The sequence below is a fragment of the Phyllosticta citribraziliensis genome (genome assembly GCF_038025025.1).
Source record: "Phyllosticta citribraziliensis strain CPC 17464 chromosome Unknown J3D65scaffold_2, whole genome shotgun sequence".
NCBI lineage: Eukaryota > Fungi > Ascomycota > Dothideomycetes > Botryosphaeriales > Phyllostictaceae > Phyllosticta > Phyllosticta citribraziliensis.
This window is the reverse complement of record NW_027117339.1, coordinates 1,496,644-1,521,287: the sequence shown is the minus strand read 5'-3', so window position 1 is coordinate 1,521,287 and position 24,644 is coordinate 1,496,644. Positions and strand designations below refer to the sequence as shown.

The 24,644-nt window shown below is 57.1% G+C and overlaps 9 protein-coding genes across 9 annotated transcripts; 6 read left to right on the top strand and 3 right to left on the bottom strand.

Moving 5' to 3' along the window:
• The first annotated feature begins 638 nt into the window (after positions 1–638).
• Positions 639–3,019, top strand: J3D65DRAFT_613930 (amino acid transporter-like protein). Its single transcript, XM_066799160.1, has 4 exons — positions 639–1,435; positions 1,491–1,584; positions 1,636–2,190; positions 2,261–3,019. The coding sequence occupies exons 1-4, from the start codon at positions 1,024–1,026 to the stop codon at positions 2,886–2,888; spliced, it is 1,689 nt and encodes a 562-aa protein (XP_066658771.1). The 5' UTR covers positions 639–1,023; the 3' UTR covers positions 2,889–3,019.
• Positions 3,020–3,625: 606 nt separating this feature from the next.
• On the top strand, positions 3,626–4,743 carry J3D65DRAFT_547973 (uncharacterized protein; the record flags this gene model as incomplete). The annotated part of the gene is made up of 3 exons (XM_066796881.1): positions 3,626–3,911; positions 4,061–4,509; positions 4,552–4,743. The coding sequence occupies 3 exons, from the start codon at positions 3,626–3,628 to the stop codon at positions 4,741–4,743; spliced, it is 927 nt and encodes a 308-aa protein (XP_066658770.1).
• A 1,005-nt stretch (positions 4,744–5,748) lies between these two features.
• J3D65DRAFT_217481 (major facilitator superfamily domain-containing protein) lies at positions 5,749–8,029 on the top strand. The gene is made up of 3 exons (XM_066794552.1): positions 5,749–6,201; positions 6,254–6,867; positions 6,917–8,029. Exons 1-3 carry the CDS (start codon positions 5,897–5,899, stop codon positions 7,849–7,851), a joined length of 1,854 nt encoding a protein of 617 aa, XP_066658769.1. The 5' UTR covers positions 5,749–5,896; the 3' UTR covers positions 7,852–8,029.
• Positions 8,029–8,810, top strand: J3D65DRAFT_217461 (uncharacterized protein). Its single transcript, XM_066794550.1, has one exon. It carries the CDS (start codon positions 8,207–8,209, stop codon positions 8,762–8,764), a length of 558 nt encoding a protein of 185 aa, XP_066658768.1. The 5' UTR covers positions 8,029–8,206; the 3' UTR covers positions 8,765–8,810.
• Positions 8,811–9,660: 850 nt separating this feature from the next.
• J3D65DRAFT_217449 (concanavalin A-like lectin/glucanase domain-containing protein) lies at positions 9,661–11,681 on the top strand. The gene is made up of 2 exons (XM_066794549.1): positions 9,661–10,309; positions 10,484–11,681. The coding sequence occupies exons 1-2, from the start codon at positions 9,926–9,928 to the stop codon at positions 11,348–11,350; spliced, it is 1,251 nt and encodes a 416-aa protein (XP_066658767.1). The 5' UTR covers positions 9,661–9,925; the 3' UTR covers positions 11,351–11,681.
• Positions 11,682–12,011: 330 nt separating this feature from the next.
• J3D65DRAFT_664846 (uncharacterized protein) lies at positions 12,012–13,519 on the bottom strand (the record flags this gene model as incomplete). Its single annotated transcript, XM_066802783.1, has 2 exons — positions 12,012–12,670; positions 12,727–13,519. 2 exons carry the CDS (start codon positions 13,517–13,519, stop codon positions 12,012–12,014), a joined length of 1,452 nt encoding a protein of 483 aa, XP_066658766.1.
• Positions 13,520–14,527: 1,008 nt separating this feature from the next.
• J3D65DRAFT_217373 (uncharacterized protein) lies at positions 14,528–15,422 on the bottom strand. The gene has a single exon (XM_066794548.1). It carries the CDS (start codon positions 15,124–15,126, stop codon positions 14,608–14,610), a length of 519 nt encoding a protein of 172 aa, XP_066658765.1. The 5' UTR covers positions 15,127–15,422; the 3' UTR covers positions 14,528–14,607.
• A 1,586-nt stretch (positions 15,423–17,008) lies between these two features.
• Positions 17,009–20,189, bottom strand: J3D65DRAFT_217335 (uncharacterized protein). The gene is made up of 5 exons (XM_066794547.1): positions 19,848–20,189; positions 19,665–19,782; positions 18,400–19,600; positions 18,262–18,345; positions 17,009–18,213 (listed from the first exon to the last, which is right to left on the bottom strand). The coding sequence occupies exons 1-5, from the start codon at positions 20,071–20,073 to the stop codon at positions 17,125–17,127; spliced, it is 2,718 nt and encodes a 905-aa protein (XP_066658764.1). The 5' UTR covers positions 20,074–20,189; the 3' UTR covers positions 17,009–17,124.
• A 2,054-nt stretch (positions 20,190–22,243) lies between these two features.
• J3D65DRAFT_664844 (U3 small nucleolar ribonucleoprotein complex, subunit Mpp10) lies at positions 22,244–24,514 on the top strand (the record flags this gene model as incomplete). The annotated part of the gene is made up of 1 exon (XM_066802782.1): positions 22,244–24,514. One exon carries the CDS (start codon positions 22,244–22,246, stop codon positions 24,512–24,514), a length of 2,271 nt encoding a protein of 756 aa, XP_066658763.1.
• Positions 24,515–24,644: the final 130 nt, after the last annotated feature.

Genomic DNA, 24,644 nt, shown 5'->3' with positions numbered 1-24,644 from the left:
GCCTTGATGGACGTGCAGGGCGCCAAAATCAACGACTGATGTTGTCCAGATGCAGACTAGGAGTACACGCCGGCCCAAGCACGGCAGCGGGACACAAGGAAATATTCCGCTCTCACACGTCATTGCTGTCCCGACACACCGGGTCCTGAAGATGCAAGAAGACAAGCTCTTGTTTCGGCGTTGGCAAAGGCTTGTCCGGCGCCACCAGCAAAACATGTCGAATTCTGAAGCAAGGGTGGCGCAAGGGCCGGCCCGCACTTGATCTCCAGAAGTCATCAGCAAGCGAAAGCCATGCAGTCAGCGAGCTTCGATTCCCTCGTGGTCGCGGTTGGGGGTTGGACGATGGTGCTCGGACCGCGATCGGGGATGGTTCGCATCATCCCTAGGGCGAGGGTGAGGGCTGTAGATGAAATCTGAGACTGGCCGGATATCGGCAAGGAGTCGAAGAGGCCAGCGGTAGCGTCTTAAAGCAACTGCATCCTGCTCGCGCGCGATTGGGAGCGACCGAAGATGCATTTCTGGGCAGGGGGAGGTTGCAGACGGCGCGCGCGTTGATGAAAAGCCGAGGCCGAAGTGATCGGGAAGCACGGGCTGCAACGTTGGTCCCAGAACTGCGGGATACATGTACGCCGATGCATCGCCATCAAAAGAACGAAGACGACGACGAGCACAGCGAGGCCGTCAGAGCCGACCTGACTGCGCGACCTGAACATGGCGGTCGAAGAGCATCGAGCGGTGGGAAGGAACGTAACGACGCGACGCGGAACGGCAAAAGTCGCCTCCGGGCTCGACCAACCACAGCCCACAGCCCACAGAGCCCAAGCCGTGTCGTGTCGTCTTCGCCCGTTACGTGTACGACCTTATCTTGCCAAGGGCGTTGGGAGCGTTGAAGAATCCTCCATGGGCCTATCACCGCTGATACTCGCCTCTGCGTGCCCAATGTGGCACAGCACGCATCGCTCATCCACTCCACCGCTGCATTTCTACCTTTGACGCCCTCTTGCAGCATGAGCCACCAACGCCATGGATACGAATAACGCCAAGTCCAAACGCCCTAGCGATGCCGTTCTACGAGAAGCGCCCCAGTACGCTGCCGAATCCGACTCGCTCGAAAATGCGACAACCCAACCCGTCGACCAACTGCACCGCAGTCTCACCAACCGACAGATTCAATGGATAGCCATTGGGGGCAGCATTGGCACGGCGCTCTTTGTGAGCATTGGCTTTGGACTCATTGAAGGCGGACCAGCGAGTCTGCTTCTCGGCTTCATACTATACAGTTGCGCTCTTGCCCTGGTCAACAGCACTTTGGCAGAGATGGTCGTCTTTATGCCCGTCAGCGGATCATGGATGCGCATGGCGTCCCAATGGGTTGACCCTGCCCTGGGATTCACCAGTTCGGCCTGCTTTTTCTTATATGAGGCCATTCTTATACGTATATTCGACTAGATGGGACTCAGAGGTCTCCCGTAAACTGACCAAGGACACAGCATTCGAGATATCGGCCCTAATACTGGTCTTGCAGTACTGGAGCGACAACATTCCGCTGGCCGCCGTCTGTGTCGCCTGCATCGTTCTCTACGGGTGAATGCTCCCGAGACGCACGAGAAAACAATCTGCTAATCTCGCCCAAAGGATCATCAATGTCTTCACAGTCCGCTGGTACGGCGAGACGGAATTTTACCTTGCAACAGGCAAGGTTGTCCTCATCCTCATGCTCTTCGGCTTTACATTCGTCACAATGGTAGGCGGTAACCCAAAGCACGACGCCTACGGCTTCCGCTACTGGCGCGACCCAGGCGCCTTCGCCACTTACGTGACCAACGGGAACCTTGGCAGATTTGAAGGGTTCTTGGGAGCTTTTTTTCAAGGCTCATTCACGATCGTTGGACCCGAGTACATCGGTATGGTCAGTGGCGAAGCCATATTCCCAAGGAAAACCATCAAGGACGCTTTTAAGACGGTGTACTGGCGCTTCGGCTGCTTTTACATCTTGGGCGCGCTGTGCGTGGGCATAGTGCTACCATACAACGACCCCACACTTAACCGCCTGTTGGGCAACGGAGACACAGGCAACGCGGGCGCCAGTCCGTACGTGATTGCGATGCAGAACATGGCCATTGACGTGCTTCCCGATTTGACCAACGCCTTGATGGTAACGAGCATCTTCTCCGCAGGCAATTCTTATGTGTAGGCAGTCCACTGAGCAATTGCTTTTTTTTTATTTTTTTAGCATAGGTCTGACAAGATTTGACCACAGATACGCGGCAACCCGCACACTATACGCGATGGCGCTGGACGGCCACGCACCGCGGATCCTGGCCAAAGTAACCCGGCGCGGCGTGCCCATCTACGCCTTTGGAGTCACCATGATGTTCCCCTTTCTATCTTTCCTGAGTGTTGGGAGCAGCGCTTCATCTGGGCTTCGTTGGCTTTCAAATGTAACGCAAGCCGCTCAGCTGCTGAATTACATCTTCATGTGCCTAATCTACCTCTTTTTCTACCGCGCGCTGCGCGTCCAAGGGTACGACCGCGCCAACCTTCCCTACCGTGGCTGGGGCCAGCCGTACGTCGCCTGGGCAGGCTTGATCATCATGATTGGCACTCTTGCTGCATATGGCTACACTGTCTTTTTGCCGGGTGGCTGGTGGAACGTTGGCACTTTTTTCACCTACTACGCCATGGTGTTTGTCTGCATCATCTTCTACGTGGGCTTCAAGGTTGTCAAGCGCACTCGCTTCGTGCCTCCTGAGGAGGCCGACCTGGTCTGGGAGCGTCCGCGCATCGATGCGCACGAGGCTGAGACGGAGCCGCCACGCAGTATCTGGGAGGATGGTCGGCGGGCTGTCGGGGCGCAGTGGAAGGCGAGGAAGGGTGGAGAGGCGTGAATAGAAGGCAACACATTGTAGAAATGACAATAGACAGACTCTTGGACAGCTCAAGAGTCCAGATAGACCACTTCCTTGTTTTCAAGATGGACGCAACTGGAATCTCGTTTTGCGATTTCCACAACTGACCCTTTCTTCTCTGCTTTGGCTTACCACCTTATATGTAGGAAGAAGGGATGATGAATAATAGCTGCAGAGCTCTGGAATTCTTCTAGCTGACTCCCAAATTTAGACCTCTGGTGGACTGACGTCGTCTGGGCAATGTTTCGGGGGTTCCGCCTGAAAAAGACACGGCGCCACGAGCTCAATGGAGTCTTCAAAACCCGCAGAACCCGGCAGATTACTCGCAAAGCCGAAGCAAGCGACGAGCGGTTCGTTGGTTGGCGCCGGTTGCTTGGGAGCAAGGGGGGCCACGGCCGGCGGATCGTCGTGTCACTGCGGGGCAGAGCAAACAGAGGTAGCAGGCAGCGGGCTAGTTATCACATCTCGAATTCCTCGCTCGTCCTCCGTCAGCTAGATCAACCTCACCACCATTCGCCCTCGCACCGCTCGTCTCGCCCGTCGCATCGCCGCCCTGCCTCCTTAATCGTTTCACTGCCGCTGCTCGCCTGCCCGCCCTGCCCTGCGCCTCCGCCAGAACGAAGCGATCCTCGCCGCACGTAATAATAATATCGACGACCCGCGACCAAATACCCGCTATACGGACGGACATACGCGCGCCGATTGATTGCCAAACCATGACGACGGCATCTCCGACCCACGAAGGAGCAGCGGGCGTCCCTGCGCTCGGATTGACGTCTGAGCAGCGACGCTTCTTTGACCAAAACGGATACCTCATACTGGCCGACGAGCTGAGCGCCGGCGACGTGGCCGGGCTACTGGGCGAGTCGCAGGCCATGCTGCGCGACTTTTCCATTGCAGACCACCCCATGACCAAGTTCTCGACGGGCGAGAAGGAAGATCACGTTGGTGACGAATACTTCTTGGAGAGCGGGGACAAGATTCGCTTCTTTTTCGAGGAAGGTGCGTGAGAGCGTTTGTGCGTTTCTGCTATGCGTGCGTGCGTGCGTGCGACAAATGACGGGCGTGTCATTGGGTATCTGCTCAGAGTGAAGGGTTTTTATGCCGGTACCGGTGCTGCCGTCAGGCTAACATCATGTGTTTGAGTGCAGACGCCTTCGACGAGGCTGGGGAGCTCACCAAGCCCAAGGAGCGCGCTATCAACAAGGTTGGCCACTACATCCATGAGCTCTCGCCCCCGTTCCGCCGCATCTCGCTCTCGGATAGAAATGCTGCCATTGCAAAGGCGCTGGGCTTCCACGACCCCCGCGTGCTGCAGTCCATGGTGATTTGCAAGCAGCCAGAGATCGGGGGCCGTGTGCCACCTCATCAAGACTCACCTTTCCTCTACACAAATCCGCCGAGCGCCGTGGGCTTCTGGTATGCTCTCGAGGACTGCACGGTCAACAATGGGTGCTTGAGCTTCGCCAAGGGCACGCATAAGACGAGCCCGGTCAAGCAGCGTTTTGTGAGGATGCCCGAGGGTGGCACGGGCTTCGTAGAAAACCACGACGGGGCACAATTTCCCCCAGACATTCAGGCGCTGCGTGAAGGAGGTGACGTGGATTCCAAGGCCACGACCGACATCCAGAGCGAGGTCGAGTACACGCTGGGCGAGGTCAAGGCGGGCACATTGGTCCTGATCCACGGCAACGTGCTGCACAAGAGCGAGAAGAACCTGAGCGGCAAGAGCCGCTTCATATACACGTTCCACGTGATCGAGGGACGCAACGAGTATGACGAGCGCAACTGGCTGCAGCCGCCAGAGCAGGGGTTCTCGAAGCTCGAGGCATAGGGGTTCATGCGGAGTCGTTTAATGTTCCTGTCGGCGGAGATGGGTCCACGGGCCAGGGATTTGGTTCGCGCGTAAGCAGCCAGCGCGAGTATTGGATTGTTGAAGCATCAGCCCCATGGACGACCCCAAGTCGACGCGTGAGGGAGGTTGAGCGGGAGAAGCCGGACGGAGGGTGGTATGTTGCAGTCGGTGGCCGGCGGAGGGAAGCATTTGAGGCTTTTGGTCGGCGCGCCTGGACCTCCAGGATCAATGGCCCGTCGTCAGCAGGACGCGACTTGGATGCTGGAATAGGCACGTCGTCCAGCGAATAAAAGGGCGTGAGCTCGGATGGGGTAGGTTGACGGACGAGGGCTCCGGGCGGCGTCCGCACGACTTGGGCAACACTTGACCGTGGCCACGCACACGGCGGACGCCACGGTCGTCCTGTCGGGACCTGAGCCAGCCCTCGCCACGACACGCACGGTTGCCACCACGACAGGACATCTGGACAGCGATGGATCGACTGCAGAGGAATTCCATTCATGGCTTCTGTCAGACCCAGGGCCTGCCAGATTGATCGATAAGACAACTAGCCGAGCCGTCCTTGGCGAGTAGCTTGAGCCGTGGACGTGGATGAGGCTGAGAAGCTTGTCCGCGTTGGCGTTTCTTGGGCGACCATCGCGATCATGAGGGCGGTTTGGCTCGAACGAGCCGGGCGTTGGGTCCCCCGTGAGCAGAGTAGAGCGTAAGCGAGAGGGACGTCTGAAAAAATCATCTTGAAAAAAAAAAAAAGAAATGTTGAAAAAAGCAGAGACAGCGGCCATCAATGCCCAGATCAGATTAGATTCGGCCAGGCGTGCCCGTTGTGCCTTCTCCATTGGCCCTCTCCCCCGACCGATATCGCCCCAGTGGCTGGCATCCTCCGTGTCGAGACGTCGGCCTTTCCTCTTTTCGCTCCCCTCTCGTCCGTACCACTCCACGAGGACCACTTCCGTTTCCGATCAGCTCGGTCCCGGCCCAATTCTTTGCTTCACTCCGTCAACTTCACTCGACGCCGGCCTGACCTGACCGAGTCCAATATATTTTGCCCATGCCCCGCCCTATCTGATCCGAGTCGGCTCCCTCCCTCTACACCACCCTCCCCAAGTCACCCCCAGGTCTACCACTGCCAGCCATGGGTGTCATTGACCAGATCAGAGGTCGTCCCGACTCGCGCCATGTCGCCGCCTTGGCCAACCCCGACGAACCTCAACCCGCTTCGCCAGAGGCCGGTGCCATTGAGCCCAAGGCTCTCGACGTCGAGACTGTCCCCCGCACCGACACCAGCGGCTCCGACACTCGAAGCCTCGAGGCCAGGAACGAAAAGGAAGTCGAACAGCACCCTGACGAGGTTACTCAGGACGCCTACCTTGGTGTGCAAAAGGCTGAAGCTGCTGCCCTTGTCTGGGGCAGGAAGACCATCTACGCCCTCTACGCATGGTGCGGCTCCAATGCTCTTCATCCCAGAAAATCATCACTGACTCGCTACCAGGATCTGGGTCTGCTTCTTCATGTTGGCTTTCCACTCCTCAATCAGCTCCAATGTTCTCGTCTACGCATACGCCGGATTCAAGACTGCGCCTCAAATCAGTACCGCCAGTATCCTCGGAACCATCATCGGCGGTGTCCTGAAGCTCCCCATCGCTAAGCTCATCAACATTTGGGGCCGCGCCGAGGGTCTCATGTTTTTCGTCGCCGTCTACGTTCTCGGCATCATCATTGAGGCTGCGTGCAATGGCCCCAATGGCTACGCTGCTGGATACGTCCTGTACTGGATCGGCTACGATGCTATCTATCTGATCTTGGATGTCTTCATTGCCGACACTTCGGGCCTGATCAACCGTGCTTTTGCTTTCGCCTACGCCAGCACTCCATTCATTGTCACGGCCTTTGTCGGCCCACTTGCCGCTCAGTCCTTCATCGACACCTCTGGTTGGCGCTGGTCGTTCGGTGCCTTCGCCATCATTCAACCCTTCGTTTTCCTCCCTCTTGCTGCTGTTTTCAAGTACTACGAGAACAAGGCCATCAAGCTGGGTGTCTACAAGAGGGAGCCTAGCGGACGTACTGCTACGCAATCCCTCGTCCACTACATTCACGAATTCGATGGTCAGTTGAAACCGCGTGCTCCAGTCAACTCCCACTAACAAAGCTTTAGTCGTTGGAGCCCTTTTGCTCATGGCCGCCTTCATTCTGTTCCTCCTGCCCTTCAGCCTGCAACAGTATGGCCGTGCCCAGTACCACAGCGCCTCCTTCATCGCCCCGGTCGTCATCGGTTTCTGTCTCTTCTTCGTTTTCGCCGCCTGGGAGAAGTGGGGTACCCGCGTGCACTTCATTCGGTGGGAGCTGTTCAAGCAGCGTACCGTACTAGGTGCCTGCGGTCTAGCTGCCATCTCCTACTTCTCCTTCTACTCATGGGATCTCTACTTCCTCAACTTCAACATGGTCGTCTACGACCTCAACGTCTCCATGGCCGGCTACATGGGACAGATTTACAACGTCGGCTCCTGCTTCTGGGGCGTCGTTTTCGGAATCTACGTCCGCATCACCAAGCACTTCAAGTGGGCCTGTTTCGGCTTCGGTCTGCCACTTCTGATGCTCGGTGCTGGTCTCATGATTCACTTCCGGGGATCGGAGCAGGGCATTGGTTATATAATCATGTGCCAGATCTTCATTGCCTTCGGCGGTGGTACTCTTGTCATTGGCGAGGACATGGCCGTCATGGCTGCAGCTGACCATGATGGTGTTCCCCTCATGCTGTCGCTCATTGGTCTGGCTTCGTCTGTCGGTGGTTCCGTCGGCTACGCCGTCTCAGCTGCCATCTATGCCAACACCTTCCCCGAGGCTCTCCAAAGCGCCCTCCCTGCCTCCGCCCAGAGTGACTGGAACAACATCTACCTTCAAGGATACACGTACCAGAAGACCTTCCCCGTGGGCTCGGACACCCGCGACGCGATCAACTACGCTTGGGGTCAGAGCCAGCGCAACGGCGCCATTGCGGCGACGGCGTTCCTGGTGCTTGCTTTCCCTTGCATTGCCGTCTGGAAGGACTACAATGTCGCGAAGAAGCAGGTCAAGGGCAACGTGTTGTAAGACACAAGCGCGTACTTTGACCCTTCAGTGGCCGCTGTTGTGCAGTGGAACGAACAATTTATTTGTCTGCGACGCACAGCACAGCCACAGTAGCGCTTTGCTATATGGAGGAGACTTGAAAAACTTGTTGGACGTTCGAGTTATCTTGATTGATGACCGTAATGGTGGATGATTTGCTGCTGGGATGGATTATGAATGGTGTCGGGTCTGGGATTGGTCGTAGTTCTCGTGATACCACTTTTTGTTTTCTTCCTTTCGTTGTTCCCAATTTCTGCTCCCTCTTTTCACTGTACAGTCATGGCGCGTGGTCAAACTCCAAGCGCTCAAAAAGAATAGAGAGACGAAAAGGCGTTGCATGGTTACTTGCTTTTCAATTCGTGCACGCTTTCTTTCCTGCGCTCAACTCGCCCATTTGTGCTTTGTCCCTTGTCATCATGCAGCAGTAACACCTCTCCTGCCACTCATGGCTATCTTTTTCGCCACTCTCACCGGCTTTTCCGCGCCAATCAAAACCCGTCAGACTCCCCGCGTGCTCGCATCTCGGACATATCAGCGCACTCAGTGCTTTTACGTCGTATGTCCGAGCAAGCGTTTGGACAGCTCGAATCGAGCAAAGCGGACGGATGGATGGACGGACGGACGGAGAAGTACTGCTTGCAGCATCCGGTACGGCGCTGTGGCACTGCGTAGCATGGGACCTGCGCTGGAGCAAGCACTACAGTTCCTCAGTGCCGTTGCCGGCGACTGGACGACGAGGGAACGCGAAGAGAAGGGAAGCAAGGGGAGGTGGGCCGTCACTGTCACCCCGCATTCCCTACACACGCCCTGTCGAGCCTGTCAAATGCCATGCGACGCGCGCAGGACGCGAGTAACCGACGGTCGGACCGGGAATGACGAAAGGACCATGATGTAATCGGTTCGTTGGACCCGACGCCGTTGGTATGGTGAGTGGAATCTGGAGATGAGCTAATGGCTCCGGTCCCAGAACATTTGGGGAGAGAGGAAAGAGGGAGAGAATTCGGATGTTATCCGTATTTTCTCCACTGTTGTGGAATGCTTGAGGTGCCTTGTGGAATGTAGGTACCTGCAGAGTGACCCTGACGAATGGAGGAGGGTAAGTTGACTACCTCGTCACCACCACGCGCAGTCTTCCCAAACCTTTTGACAAGAACTGCTGTTGACCGGTAGAAATATAAGTGTCAAGCGACAGAACCAGCCGCCTCTCGGCGCAATTATTGCCAGGCGGTGGCGCCGCCGCCCTGTCTCCACAGTCCGCGTCAGCTCTTTCTACGCAGCAACACGACAACCAGGGTCGCACGCGACGGACGACTGTTCCATTCTATTTACTCACGACGCCTTTGTTCTCCGCCCGCCACACCACACCACCACAGCCCACGCACTTTGCCATGCGCTGATTGACACAGCAACGGCGTCGATGGGGCTGTTTGTTTGGTTGTTCGTAGAACACCGCCTGCGAAGTAGCAGCTGGTATCAACCACAATTGCTTCCACATCGCGCCTCTGCGCAGCCAACAAGCGATTGAGATGAAATGGCAAAATTGTGTGCTTTTTGGTTTCCCCAAAGTCCGCGGGACCAAAATGGATCAGAATGACCCTCAGTCGTCGTCAGCGCTGCGGGCTGCTAACGTACAGGATACGTAGGTACCTACGTGCACTTGCTGCGCCTGCGTGGCAGCATGTCTCGGTACAATGTCTCTCGGTCTGTCTCTCTCTGCCATGTTAAGCAACGGTGAAGCTCTTATTGACCGGGCTGGATTGGGCCAGACCCATGGAAGTTGGTCTGTACGACGCTCGCTCTGAGGATAAACGCTTGATATCCTGATTCTTCTTTCTTCCTGCCACGCTCGGCTTCCTTGGCTGATTTGATTCAAGATCAGATCATCTCCACTCGTCTCTTTTTCTTGGTCTTCTCTTTTCCCCTCTGCTTCCACTGAGCATACCTTGCCGTCTTCCACTCCTACATCTCTGGACGACCACCTCTGACAACTCCATTTTCTTCCACGCCCATCGGCCTGTCTGATCCCAATCAAAACACAGACAGGCAAACAAACAGCATGCACCCATCACGCGTTTCCACCACCGCAGCAGCGGCTGCGACCGCACTTCTACTGCCCCGCGCCGCCTTCGCCGCAACGAGCTGCAATCCGACCAACAGTTCGCAATTCCCCTGCACGCCGAACCCGGGGCTCTGCAAGACGTCATTCTCGACGGACTTCACGTCCGGTCAAAACACCTCCTGGCGCATGACGTACGGCTCGGTCGACTACACGTCGGCCGGGGCCGAATTCACCATTGCGAAGCAAGGGGATGCGCCCACCATGACGACCGACTTTTACATCTGGTACGGCAAGGTCGAGGTCACGATGAAGTCGGCGCCGGGACAGGGGATCATTAGTAGTATCGTGTTGGAGAGTGCGGATTATGATGAGGTTGACTGGGTGAGTTTGTATTTTCTCTCTTGTCCTTGAGCAGAAACAGGAGTCTCCCGTGGTGTCTGTTCTGGAAGCAGTCGCCAGTCACTTGCCATTTTCCACCGAGCAAAACATACTACAGGCTCCCACCCGTCGCCTTCTTAACAAAGTCTCAAAACACAAACTGACAACCGCCACCAGGAGTTCTTCGGCAGCGTAAACACCGAAGTCGAAAGCAACTACTTCGGCAAAGGCAACACAACGACCTACGACCGCGAAGAATACCACACGGTCAGCACGCCGCAAGACACGTCGCACGTCTACACGATCGACTGGACGCCGACGGCGCTGACGTGGAGCATCGACGGCACGGCGGTGCGCACGCTGGCGCGCTCGGCCGCGCTGGGCGGCGCCAACTACCCGCAGACGCCCATGGCCGTCAAGCTGGGCGTCTGGGCCGGCGGCGACAGCTCCAACGGCTACTGGACGCGCGAGTGGGCCGGCGGGAATACGACGTACAGTGCTGCCGCTGGCATGCCGTGGACCATGGCCGTCGAGAAGGTCGAGATTACCAATTACAATCCGGCTGTCGCGTATAACTGGACCGATACGTCGGGCGATTCGGACAGCATTGCACTACTGGGCTCGTGTGCTGGTAGCAGCAGTAGCAGCATTGCCAGCGCCAGTGTCAGTGCTGCCAGCTCGAGTGCGCTGGCGGTTGTCTCGACGCCTGTTGCTGGCGGTGGTTTCGTTTCTACGCCTGGCGCCGGCAGCAGCATTGCCAGTATCAGTGCTGCTAGTTCGAGTGCGTTGGCTGCTGTTTCGACGCCTGGTGCTGGCGCTGGCGCTGGCGGCATCGTCGTTTCTACACCTGGTGCTGGCGGTGTTGTCATCTCTACGCCTGGTGCTAGCAGCAGCAGCATCGTCGTTTCTACGCCCATCTCTACCCCGTCCGTGTCGACGCCTACGCCAGCCGGCGCCGTGTACACAGGAGCTGCTGTTGCCGGCACGCTGCAATCGGGCGCGCTGGTTGCCGCGGGCGCCCTGGCCGTCGCTGCGTTTCTCTGATGTCGCTCTCGTTAGTGCTTGAAGCTGTTGCGGCCGCCGCGTGGGCATTTGCACCTCTCGTACGGTCAGGGGAAGAGGAATCTCGAGACGTTGACGCGGATTTCTGCTCTGCGCGTCCTTGCAGTAGCGGCTGCGCATCCCTCATTGCGGCATCTTGGAAGGCTTTGGAATTTGTTGGATCTTTCTCCCATTTGGCTCTCGTCTTTCTCCTGCTAGGCCTTGCCGCATTTCCTCCACAGGTTTTGCTGTACGCGTACGATGTTGCCTTTTTGATAGCTAGGAGAATTGTTGTCTTTTTCGTGGGACGCCGTCGAACACTGCTCGATATGTTGTTTGATTGCGGTGCCATATGTCGGTTGGTGGGGAGGTAGGGAGGTAGGCAGGAAGTTAGTAGACAGTTAGCCAGGAGATTTCGTGCGTCATGAAGAACGCCAGGTATCATCGAGACTTCCAGCTCAGGGAGCAGCCTAGTTGCCGTCAGGCGTTGACATACTGTCTCAAGAGCATACATCCAAAATGAAGTCTAAGCAGACGGCCCGCATCAGGATATTGACGAGACAGCTCAGTGAGAGCTGGAATTGAGTGTTCCGCTTTAAAACAGATAGCAGTCACGCACCTCGAGCGGACAATTCGAAGAGAGGGAGCATCCAACCATTGCATGCTATTCAAGGTCAAAGTAGACAGTCGCTCCCATGCCGACCCTCCCCGCCTCTCGCAGGTTCCGCTTAATCGACTCCTCCACCTCGGCCATCTCTTCCTGCACAAAGCTCTCCAGTTCCGCCTTCGCTTCGACCCGCCACTCCTCCCACCGCCCCTCCGCCTCTTCCAAACCGAGTTCAGCGTCGCGCCGGGCGTCGTGAACTTCGACGTCCATCATGTATTCGATCGCCGCTATTCGTTCATCAAAGTGTCGCTTGAGGTCGTCTATCTGTTTCGCGTTTGAAGATTGTGCGCTTGCGGTGTCGGAGATGAGGCGAGAGAGCTGGTCGCCCAGCGTGTTGATGCGGTTCTCGAGCGTGTCTATGCGGGTTTCCAATGGGTTTGGCGGTTGTTGCGAAGCTTCAGCAGGAAAAGACGTGGGTTCCTCGGTCTGTTGTGTTTCCACATTCGGCACAGCCGAGGGAGGATTGGGTGCAGCTTGTTGGTCTGCAGAGGACGGCCTTATCTCTTTCCGCAGACACCTGACCTCGCTCCTCAAGGACCGCAGTTCTTCTTGCAGACTCCTTTTCCACTCCTCCTCGTCATCTTCGGTGTCTCCAGAGGTATTCACGTGCGCGAATTTGACTTTCTTTTTAATTTGATGCGCTTCTGGCGATGAATCTGCTCATAGTTGCATGAGATGATTGCTCCAATCAATATCGAGAGAAGAGGCTTACCACGTGGCTTTTTAAGAGATGATTTGCCACCCCGCGGCACAGGAGGAGCAGGGCCAATCTCGTCGTAAGACGGTGGGCTGGTGTTGTCGTCGGGCACAGTTGCTGTCGTAGTCTCGAGAGTGTCCCAGTCGAGTAGAATGGCGCCTTTGCCGCCGTACATGCGTTTGAAATCAGGCCAGTCCGCACGAAAGTGGGGCCCTTCGGTGAAGGTGGAGCTGAGTTGTTGGGCTTGACTGTTGGATATGTACTGGCTAGGGACGTAAAGGGTGAATTTGGCGACTTGGGCGAGCGACTTGAGTGCGTCGAATCCTTCTCGTGCCTTCTTGGTTTTGGGGATTCTTGCAGTCGCAGGGCCAAGCAAAGAGCCAGGCTTCGTCATATCAAACTCGAGACCGATAACTTGACCGGCGGTTTTGCTCTGCTTGCTGCCCACGAAGAGACCTTGTATCGAATCCGGTATGCTCTCAGCGCGAGCTACTCCTTTGATATTGGCTGGGTCGAGCAAGATATGGACGTAGGTGGTGCGCGCAAAGGCTTTCATTTCGACAGGCACACGAATATCGAATAAAGCTGTTGATCGAGACGAGTTCAGACGAATATCTGCAATGACTTTGGTTCCCGCATTGCCGACCTTGCATCCAAGGTAGGTTGGTGATCCTTCGTGGAAGCACCATTCAGCGATGACTGGTGCGTTTGAGGTCTCCAGGTGAAATCGGGGCGAAGTATTCAACTCTGGTCGAGGATCAACAGCCGCGGTAGAGGTCTTCAGGTAACAATCATCAACGGTTGCCATCGTTATAAAATTTGGTGAAGCTACATCTACGCTTCACCATTAGCAATCTCTAGAACTTTGAAAGCGGGAAACAAGACTTGTCCAAGAATCCTCGGAATAACAGAAATCCACCGCTTGATCCCAGTTCAGAACCTTGCCCCAACCCCGAACCAGAACGCGGTTTACGCCCGCACCAGCGAGACACCTCTTCAAAGACGCCGGAGACACAGTCGGGTCCAACCGCGAGGTTGAACACACACAGACCCCAGATCTTTCACCAAAGGTACGGGTTAGGTACGTTTGGTGAGTAGACGCTGGCAAGCTGGTCTGCTTGTGAGCATCGGGCGTCTTGAAGAGAATGCCTGGCGGGCAAGCACGGCACAAGACCACTCGAAAGTGGTTGGCGCCTGTAAACCGGAGCTGATGGGTGTTCCAACAATGCCAACTTGTGTCCTCCAATAACCTTTGTGAGCGAAGAGTCGAAATGGAGCCGACGGCGGCAAGGCGCGAGGCGCGAGGCGGAAGACGCGTCCGGGCGGAGTTGTTTTCAAAGACAGATGAAGCGACGAGTGATGATGTGACCGGCGATGAGATGAAAGGCGATGGAGCGATGATGGGGTGCGATGTAGCGAAGGTGTTGTGGTTGTGAAAGGACGAGGTTGGTACGTCGGGACGACTCTCAAGCGACCGGCGGGCCAACGGCTCCGCGCGCCAAGGATGACATAAGCCCGCTCCGCCCAATATGTCGTTGCCGCCCGCCGGCGCCCCGCCGTCCGAGGTCCCGACCAAACGGAAGTCGTGGCCACGCTTGACAAAATGCAATGAGAGCGCAGCTTGGGAGCATTGGGGCAGTTTAACAGGCAATGCATCGGGAATATTCAAGACTACTTTGTCAGAATACTTGGGAGCTTTCTAACATTGACGAGGGACATGGTGAGGAGCGTTTGAAACTCCAACTCGTCTTTGTATGCTACCACCACTTTTACTGCAACTACTCTCTATTTGTGGTCACCCACCGCCTTGTCTGTACACACGCCCTCCTCTACCAACCGCCGCCATCCTCGCCTGATTTCACCGCTTCAAGAGAGACTTAGCGATATCATAATCTATCACATGAGCAGCCGCTTAGCCGCCTTACCAACAGACTTTCGTCTCGCAAGGCCAAAAGAACTGCTCGTCGACCCTTGGCGGCATGCCTGAGCAGCCATATCAAATGCCATCCATCCCATCCCATCCATCCCAACCCCGCATCCAATAACCCAAAAGGCTCTAGCTCCACTCACCTCACCGGTAGCCACACGACGACGACGACGTCCATCCACCGCCCGTTGGTCACGCTGCAGACGCCGATAACCTTGGACTTCGTACCCGGTACTCTGACCCTCGTCAATCGCCGCCGACTTGGCTTTCTGCTTTGTTTGGCTTGATTGGCTTTGCGTCGCGCCAATGGCGCTGCGACGTACGCCTGCTTTTCGACGACACATCGCATCTGCACGCAGGCAGGGAGGCAGAAATTCCGATGACGAAAAGTTCTTCATGCAGAGATGCCGTAGATGCTGCACACCCACGTCCTCAAGAGGGTGTCCGTCCACCTGCCCGCGAGTGTGGAGCACAGCACATACGTACATGATGTACACCACATTTCCTCCTCCCCGAACTCGCAATCCGGGTGCGTGCAGTGCGTCAGCATCGGCACCGCTGAAGACGTACAGCACGGTATACTGGCGATGACTGCGTCGGGTGCGCACTCACTTGGTGACTGTGTGCGTGGGGCGTAAAGGCTGAACGCAACACAGCGGATGGCCGCATGCTTTTTCCTGGGCGCCGCAGCGAACCCCTCGTGCGCGTGGAGATGAACGCGGCAAGGCTGAGTGGAAGCCCTGCGCTTGACTCTGGTACCGTGGGCAATCGCACTCGTGTCGTGACTTGTGCGAACTCGTCGCAAATTTGGTCACTGGTCGACACAGCCATGACGGCTCCGTCTCACGGTCATCTACATATGCTTCAAGCTCGTACCCGCGCCTTCGTGTAAGTGCAGCGAAAGCAGTCATCGCAGACGGGCGGGGCGGCGGCGACGACGGGAGCTTCACTTACAAAGTCACTCCGAATGCGCCTTTGGCGCGCCGTCAATTAAAGTTGGCGCGATTATCAGGGGGTGAGAAGGGGTCAGTCGGCCAATTCACGCTGAACGACGCAACCAGGACATGCGCGTCCAAATTCTACTTTGTAAAACTTTCCGCGCACACCGCCGCTCCGAGACCACCGTCTGCCCGCTCAACGGAGAGGTATGTACTTAGTTTCGAGGCAATACTGTACCGAACAGAGTCTCCAGCGCGTCGGGCAGCCGGCCGGTCGGTACATGCCGTCCGTCGCCCGGTGTCAGGTCCGTCGACCTCTGCCTGCCCTAGGTGGGGGGCTTGATGGAGAGAAGTCCTTGGAGGAGGAGCGCACGAGCGAGCATGTTTCAGAGAGACGAAACGAGTTGCGGTTTCCCGTGTGTCGGTTCTCAGCAGAGGCGTAGAAATGGTTGTCGAGATCGACCCAAACAATGGTTGAATTGAACCATTCATCATGGGCTCAATCCAGAGGATTGGAGTCGCGAATTACTGCCCTAGGTGTCAATCGCGACAACACTGGCCGTCGTTCACATCGTTGCTGCTGCCGTTCCGCAAGTCAATCGCCAGCCGTTGAAGAAGAAGACAAGTACGCGCGCCGGGTCCCGAGCCGTACGGTTGAGTTCCCATCGGCACGGCTGGTAAAAAGCGGGCAAGGGACGGGAGGGGAGTTCCGCGTTGACAGGGGCAGGGGCAGGGTAGCTAACCCCAAGGCATCATTTTCTCAGTGAGAGACGCACCGAACTGAGGCCTCAGGAAGCATTGTGTTGAGATGCTGGTTTTATTACTATCGCTGCTGCTACTACTGCTAACACGCCCTCGATCCGCTTCAAACTAAACCCTTCATTCCTCCTTCGTAACCAACATTGCGATAGCAGAGCATCTCCTCCGCGAACGTTCCATTCCTTTCATTTGGTCCCGCACCCATACCAGTCTCCAACCCAATGCAATCCGATCCAATCACAACTTCCGCAACCAATGTTGCAGCGCTCCACGTCTTCTGGAGCTCGCACTTCCAATCGTGGCCTGTAGACAAAAGATCCCACGGATAGAGAGCAGGGTGGGATGACGCAATGATAAAGCAAAAAGTAATACGCGACGAGTGGTATAAAACGCCTGAAAACGGACGGTCTGAGCAAGCAAGGGAAACGGGGAAAAGACGGAAAAGAAAAAGCTGAATGTACGAGTTGGCGATCGGTCGACGAAGGCCAGGACGCTGTGCTCTGCTGTACCGCGGCAAAACAGGAAAGAAGCGCTTTTGGCGTCGTGGGCTTGTGCCATGTCACCGCAGCCATGTACTGCTGGTGGTGTGGCTTGTGGTATAATGTGTACGCAAGGTGGAGGCCGTGCTGTGCTGACATGTACAGTGCTATAGTTGATTTGATGAATGCAATGAGGGTTTTCCAGCCGTAGTGCAAACTTCCGTCTGACTTCGCTGTGCGACAAGTCGCTCAACAAGGCGTTGAGGGCGGACTGCTTGTGGAGATTAATTCCGTCTCCTTGCGTGGGAACTTAATTCAACAGCCAGACCAGCAGGCCACCGTCTGCGAGGCACACGGCTGCAACGACCAACGACAAGAGTACACTCCAGATGATGCCGGGGTTTTGCTTCTTAGATAGTGCGCAGAGGACACCCACTCCGGTAAAGACCAAGCTGGCCACCGTTCCTACAACCACAACCCCATCCACTTCTCGCCGCAGCTTGCGTCGGCTCGTGGCTGCAAGCGTCCATGTGATTGCCAAAACGACAACGGCCGCCGTAAGCGCCAAGGCGCAAAGGCGAAGTTTGGTGGTTTCGCGCTCCTGGCGACGTAATTCAAGGTCGGCGAGCAATTCGTGCAAGTCCGAGGGCTGTGATCCAATGAGCGGCTGTCGCGCAGAATCAGATGAGCTTGGGCGGTAGTTCCAGTGGAATGACCCGTTGGCAGAGGCATCCCTGGAGGACGGACGGAAAATGTCGAGCAGTTTGGCAGCAGACTTGTTCCAAGACGAGTTTGCCGTGGTTTTGAGTTCAGGCTGACGAGGCTTGGAGGAAGTGGCGGGAGTGGGGAGGGTACCGTAGTCGCGGGTCGAGATGGGGGAAAGGTCGGCTTCGTCGGAGTCGTCCACGCTATTGGCGTTTGCAGAGAGAAGGGAGTCCTGGGTAGAAGGTCGGCGGCCGCGGAAGCTGTTCTTGATGCGGGCAAAGAGTTTGCTCAGCGTCTCCTGCCCAGGTATTTTTGGCGAAGCAAAAGGGTCAACGTAAATGACGTATGCGTTCGCGTCGTCGCCATCTTCTGGGTCATCGTACTCGTTCCAGTAGCCCTGGGAGTTGACATTGGCCGATCCACCCGCCGACTGAATGGCAGCAAATTGGCGCATGGCATCCGGGTTGGCCTTTTTGTGCTTTTTCTGAGGCGAGTCGGTGTCACTGTACGATGTGGCGGAGGATTCGCTGTTCAAGGTTATGAACCGACTCGTCTGTCCGTCAGTGACTGAGGAATTGGAGATTGATGTTTGACGCGACGTGCTCGAGTCAATGGGAACAGCGCTACCGCGGCGAGAGTGTTGACGCGGAACCTTTTCGGGCAATTTGCGAATATCGCGGTCGAGCATGGGCAGCTAATGATGATGAGCATGCAAATCAACAATCGAGTCCAGTGGACTTACCCAGTACGGTGGCTGCATGAGAGAAGGTTTGCAACACGTCCAGATGGTATGGGCTTCCATGGAAAAGCCCCTGACGCGCTCAGTCTATTGATTGTCAGCAAAAAGAAAAAGGGCTTTGTTCCTGGTCACGCGACTCACGAGGTGGCTATGGTCAAGAGCCTTGACGATGTTGTTGGCTTGAGCGCCTTCAGTCCGGACAGTGAGGACTGCAAAAGGGAAAGGCTGGCTGTCGCTTTTGACTTTCTGGGACCATTCGCTGTCGGCGAGGTCGGGTAGGAGCCCAGGCTTCATATAGACGTCGGTGTCGAGCGTCGCCCAGGTTCCATGTTCAGAATCATTTTCCAGACCAACAAAGCGGCTCCGTTTTGAACAATATCCTGCTACTGGTCTGACTTCGCGGTGTGACTGCAGCCATGCACGCAGGTCATCCACGGGGCTGGAGCTCGAGGTCGAGCCCGCAGCGTCGGGCTGAGCGTCAGTCTCTGAGATGGTCTCGAGGCCGGATTGAGTGCGGGAGTGAAATGGCCGGTCAAGATGCAGAAAGACGGGGAGGTGCTTGCGCTTCATCTTGGCAACGCATGTTGACGCACCCGCATTGGCGTCATCCTCATTGGTGATGACAATGGAGGCTTCCCCACTGGAGTTCCAGTGCGCCCTCCCGAGGACCCTTGCAGCGGGCTTGCCAGGGGTCTCTTCCGTCTCCACCACGGTCGTAGCACTGCGTTGACGTGCATATCGCTCGGCGTCGTCGAGGAATAATACGCCGAAGTCGTCGGTTCGCTCATTGTCGGCTAGACTATCAAGCCGCTCGTTGGAATTGCGGCGTTTTGGTGTCTCAAAGGGCGAGGCGCGCGACAAGGGCCGGGCTTTGCCGTTGAAGAGTCGCAGCGTCTGCAGGAGCAAGACCTGAATCTCAACAACCTGTTCGGGGTGCACCCAATACGAGGCCCTTGCGCCGGATTGGCCGAGGGGCAGCGTCGCCAACGAGGCGTCGAGATCGACTTCGGAGGCGGACTCGGCAGCAGCGTGGATCTTTTTGGGAATGTCGGCGAGGTGCTTTACGGAAGGATCCATGTCGCTGACGGCGATTCTGGGCGATTCGCGCTTCTCGGCGGCCTGATAAGCGTCACGCACGGCGTGCAACGAGTCGGTCCAGTAGTTGAGCAGAGGCGACAGGTCGGTCTGAGAAAAGGTGCCGGGCTGACTGAGGACTTGATGTTTGAAACGCGAGCCCAGCGAGTCGGAGCCAGTCCACTTTCGGTATTTCTTGAGCAGCTTGGCGAACCCGAGCCGCTGCGCGCCGACGAATCTGGCCAACGAGCGAATCTCTTCGCCAGCCCTACATTGCATGCGCATTAGCTCCCTGGCTCAACGCAATCCAACCATGTCAATCAAAAACTCACTTTAGAACGTCGCTCTCGATTCGTCCGTACTTTTGCCGCCGGCGCGCCGATACGCGGTCGTCCGAAGCCGACGCCTGTTCTCTGAGCACGTTTTGGTCAATCTGCTTGGTGATGTGATCTGTGTACGGTATGCATGGTCAGCGTCGAGGTAATTGCGGCAGGTGCCCGCGTGGATGCACTCACTCAGGCGACGCTCGATTTCACCCGACTTGCTTCTGACGAACAAATCGATTCGGCGATGCTCTTGGGCAAGCACGGCGAAGAGCTGCTCCTCGAACTCGCGGTCATGGTGGTGGCTCTGGCCAGGGATGGCGAGGGCCTTGCCGGAGCCAGGGGTGGTGTGCTCCTTGATGAGATGCTTGATGTCGTCGTAGTCGATGTTGTCTGGAACGATTAGCGGCGACGTCATGGGCGAATCGCAAGGAATTGAATGGAACAATGCGTACAAGGACCCCAGTGAGGGATTGATCGCTGGCGGAGCGTCTCGCCGTACTTCATGCCTCAGCTAGCTTTGGGGGAGGCGGAGGGAGGGGACGGAGAGGTGGGTTGGAAAGAGTCGAGTGGTTGCGTCAGGTGTGTATGGGAGAGGATGGCGAGGGAGGAGCGAAGGGTTGGGGCGGGCAGGACCTGTAGGGCATAAGGATGTCAAGAGATGGGATGGAGATGCAGCGGAACGGCCACGGTGCGAGCAACCGCGGGAGAGGAGGGGAGGGGGCGGATATAACAAAGTCTGGATTAACACGAGCTACGAAGGGCAGAGGACAGACGGGGGTATCGATGGTGGAGCTAGACAGCGCCTTGGCGTGGACAAGGAACGGATTGTCGAGCTCAGTGGAGTGGAGCGCGGTGTCCAGTCGTCCGGTCGTCGTGGAGAAGAGCGGAGGCCGTGCCCGAGCCCGACGACCTGACTTGACGCGATGACTTTTTGACTTTTTCCGTTGCGCATTCTCCCCGGCCGGCGAGCCCAAGCCCAGGGCGACGTCGGGCCCGAGCTAACGACGCCCCCGGAGGATCATGCAGGGTCTGGCCCAGAGTTACCAGAGAGATCAATACCAGCAGGATGCGCGCCGTCATCCCCTGGCCGTATCGCCACGACTAAGCTGTCCTTCCTTCAATCATCGTGCATTGCTGCAGTGCACTGGACGACCACGAACATGGCCGTCGCCTGGGGTTGCATGGAGTGGAGTCGAGGGTCGATATCGTGTCTGCTGCAAAAAAGGTCGCGTGTCCACCTACCGCTTTCGTCAAGCGCCATCACCGTCAATATCCACATGTATCTACATGTATGCGGCATCCATCTGACGGCTCCGCAGTAGGAAGCTCCTAATCCCAACGGATCTCTTCCTCCTCTCCCTTGAACCAATTCTCTCTCCGGCCCTCTCCTCACCGGCTCCGTCGACGAAGAATTTTCCAATGCCGCGTCTGCGCACGCTCCTTTGACCCTGAGCTCACATCCCGGCTTATCAAAGCTTGGTTGTCCGCTCCCTCATGTACTACTCCACGTCTTGCCCCCGACATGGCCATGGAAAGCGCCGCATCTTCGGACTAAAAGGACCTCGATCTCTCCGCCCTCCACGACCATCGCCGCCGTTTGTCGTCTTCCGTCCTGCACGTCTCCCAAACCGACTGGAGCTTGCTTGCTGCGCCGCGTCGCTTGGCCCCTCTTTACCGGCAAACCACTCAAGTCGGGACCGGCAATGGCGCGTCGACCCGGCTCGTTACATTGGCTGTGGACCATGCGAAACCGTCTTCCTGCTGCAACCAACGGCAGGTGGCTGGTGGAGAATGCTCCGTACCCTGAGCATTTTTTCACAGGGGGCAGGGGGGCTCCAATGTCGGAGGCGCAGCCTGCACGCATGTGAGTGTCCATCCCAATTCCGTCATACGCGGTCCCAGAAATCACATTGCCGGTTTGTGGTATAGTATGGATGCCTGGTCAAATAACCACAAGTGCCCAAGAACACGGCGGGGAACAATGTCTGCTTCCCGCGCACAAGCCCCTCACCTGTAGACCGCCGCCTAGGCCAGAGGCGGCACAGCCCAGCAGCAACCACGGCTTGACCAACGTCATGAAGCGTCGTCGTTCTTCTGCCGATCAGAGATGGTGTCGCGTGAGCCATTGCCTTTTTGCGAATGATCCATGGAGCCGATGGCAGTCTTGACCGGCCGCCGTCTGGCCGCTAATGCAATCTGCTGTCCAATGGTCAATAGGGCTCACAGGGCTCTAGTCACTAAATGTGTCGCCGGTCTGTAGCATCCATGACGGAACAAGCATTGTCCTTGGACGTCACCTTTGCAACGTTGGACGGGGCCAAGGTTGAACATGATGTATTTTCTCGACCTTTTTTTTTCTTCTTTTTTTCTGTTGCTCCAACGGCATGAGGCGGCTTATCGCAAAGTCCAGCCAATGAGATGCGTCGGCGCCAAATGCTAGGGCGCGGCATTCCGCGCTGAATTCCGCTCTCCGCCCGCCGCCTTGGCACCACCCGCCCCAAATTTTTCGACGCGCAACGCCCAACCGAATCTCAGCAGTACCGCACATCCACTTGCTTCGACGGCGCGTGGCTCAACGCAACACGATGGCCACCATATCTTTCTCGCCCACGGGCTCCAGCTCCTCCCACACACTCTCTGCCCAATCTGCGCATCCGCCCGTTGCAGACGCAAATACGGCCGCCGCCCACGCCTTGGTCGCCGCGCTTTCCGCCTCTCCGCACAACTTTCTTCAGCCCAATCCTGCGCTCCACCATGCCACCCTCTCTCTCGCGAAGCATCTACTCGATCCTTTGGCCTCGGGCGTAAGCGAAACCCAGTCCAAACGTCAGCAGGAAGCCCGCAAGAAACGGAAGAGGGGCGAGGCCGACGACGAGGACGGCCCCGTCTTGAACCTGAAAAAGGTGCACCTGGACGGTTTTGGGGTGCAACAAGTTTGGGAGCAGTCTAAGAGGGTCATTGACGCCACCAGGGCCGAAGTTGAGCGTGACCTGCCCGACGTCCTGCCTGGGGATCGCAGTGGATACCCCGATAAAGACGACATCAAGTCTGTTCACTTCGGCGCGGATGGCTTTGAGGTCGGCTCTTCGGAAGACGGAGAGGAGGAGCAATCAGATGTGAGCGCATTGGGAGAAGAAGGCGTGGATTGGGAGTACGACGGAGAAGATGTATCTGGAGAAGACGTATCTGATGAAGAAGGCGACGTTGAGCAAACATACCACACCGAAGACGAGGGCTCAGAGGAGGACGAGATTGACGTGGAGCGCGACGACTTTGACGGCGAGGACGGTGATTCTGGAGAGGACGAACCCGCCGAAGAATACGTCCCCGACCCGAACGGCCTGAATGACGGGTTCTTCTCCATCGACGACTTCAATCGCCAGTCTGAGCTTCTCGAACAACAGGACCGACGAGGCGCAGACGACGCTGAAGATGAAGAGGAGGAGGAAATAAATTGGGGCGAGGATCCCATGAATCCAGAGTCTTTGGTCGCAAAGGCCTCCAAAAAGGTTGACAGACCCGAGGGCGACGAGGGCGACGAGAGCAGCGAGGATGAAGAGGATGGCCCCACGTTTGGCAATGTGGATCTCAACGCACCAGAGGGCGAAAGCGACGACGACATGGATGACGACGTTCTCGAGGGCGGTGAAATGGACGGCATGGACATGGGAAATGCCAACAACATCTTGTACGATGACTTTTTCGCACCTCCTGCAAAAAAGGTCAACAAGAATAAAAAGGGCCGTCCCAATCCCCACAACTTTCCCGCAGGATACAAGAAACCCGAAGCACCCAAGGACGAGGATGTCGAACGCAACATGGCCGCAGCCCAACGCGATCTGTTCGACGAATCCGACGCCGACAGCGACGCCTCCGACCTCAGTGCCGTTGACTCCGACGATCCCAAGTCGCGCAAATCTACCCACGAGCGCCGCCAGGCGAAGCTTCAGGAGGAAATTCGCCGCCTCGAAGCGCAAAATGTCGCCAAGAGGCAGTGGACGCTATCTGGCGAAGCCAAGGCGGCGGACCGGCCCATGAACTCGCTACTTGAGGAAGAGCTCGATTATGAGCGCACGGGCAAGCCCGTTCCCGTCATCACGGCCGAAGTCAGCGAAGACATTGAAGCCCTCATCAAACGGCGCATCCTGGCTCGCGAATTTGACGAAGTGATTCGCCGGCGGCCCGACGACCTGGCGACGGGGCCGAGCACGCGGCGCGGGCGGTTCGAGCTGGACGACACGAAGCCGCAGAAGAGTCTGGCAGAAGAATACGAAGACGACGCACTGCGGGCGAACGACCCGAACTACGTGGATCCACGAGACGAGAAGCTCAAAAAGGAGCACGCGAGCATCGCTGCCCTCTGGCGCGACGTGTCGGCCAAGCTCGACGCGCTGTCGTCATGGCACCACAAGCCCAAGCCGGCGACGGCCAGCCTCGAGATCCGCACTGATGCGCCGACAATCAGCATGGAGGACGCGCGACCATCGGCGGGCGGCGACATTGGTGGCAGCACCGCGCTCGCGCCGCAGGAGGTCTACGCACCGGGCGAGGAGCGCGCTCAGGGCGAAGTTGTGACCAAGGGCGGCATGCCCGTCGCCAGAGAGGAGATGACGCGCGAGGAGAAGCTTCGCCGGCGTAGGCGCGACAAGGAGCGCGCCAAGAAGGCGGGCGCCGGCGCTCAAGGCGCGAAGAAGAACGAGTCCAAGGGCGCAAAGGACCGCAGAGAAGTTGTGAGCAACTTGAAGAAGGGCGGCGTCAAGGTCATTGGCAAGAAGGGGGAGATGACGGATGTCGAGGGTAAGAAGGTGACGGAAGGGCAGCAGGCCGCGCGCGGTGTCGGCGGCTTCAAGTTGTAAGGAGGCCGATGTAAAAGTGGCTTTGGGGACAAAACCTCGAATGAAGACGCAAATCAATCACGTTTGCGCTAATATGGCAATTGGTTGCCCGTATAAATCGCAGCAGCATCTAAACTAGAAGCTTATGCAA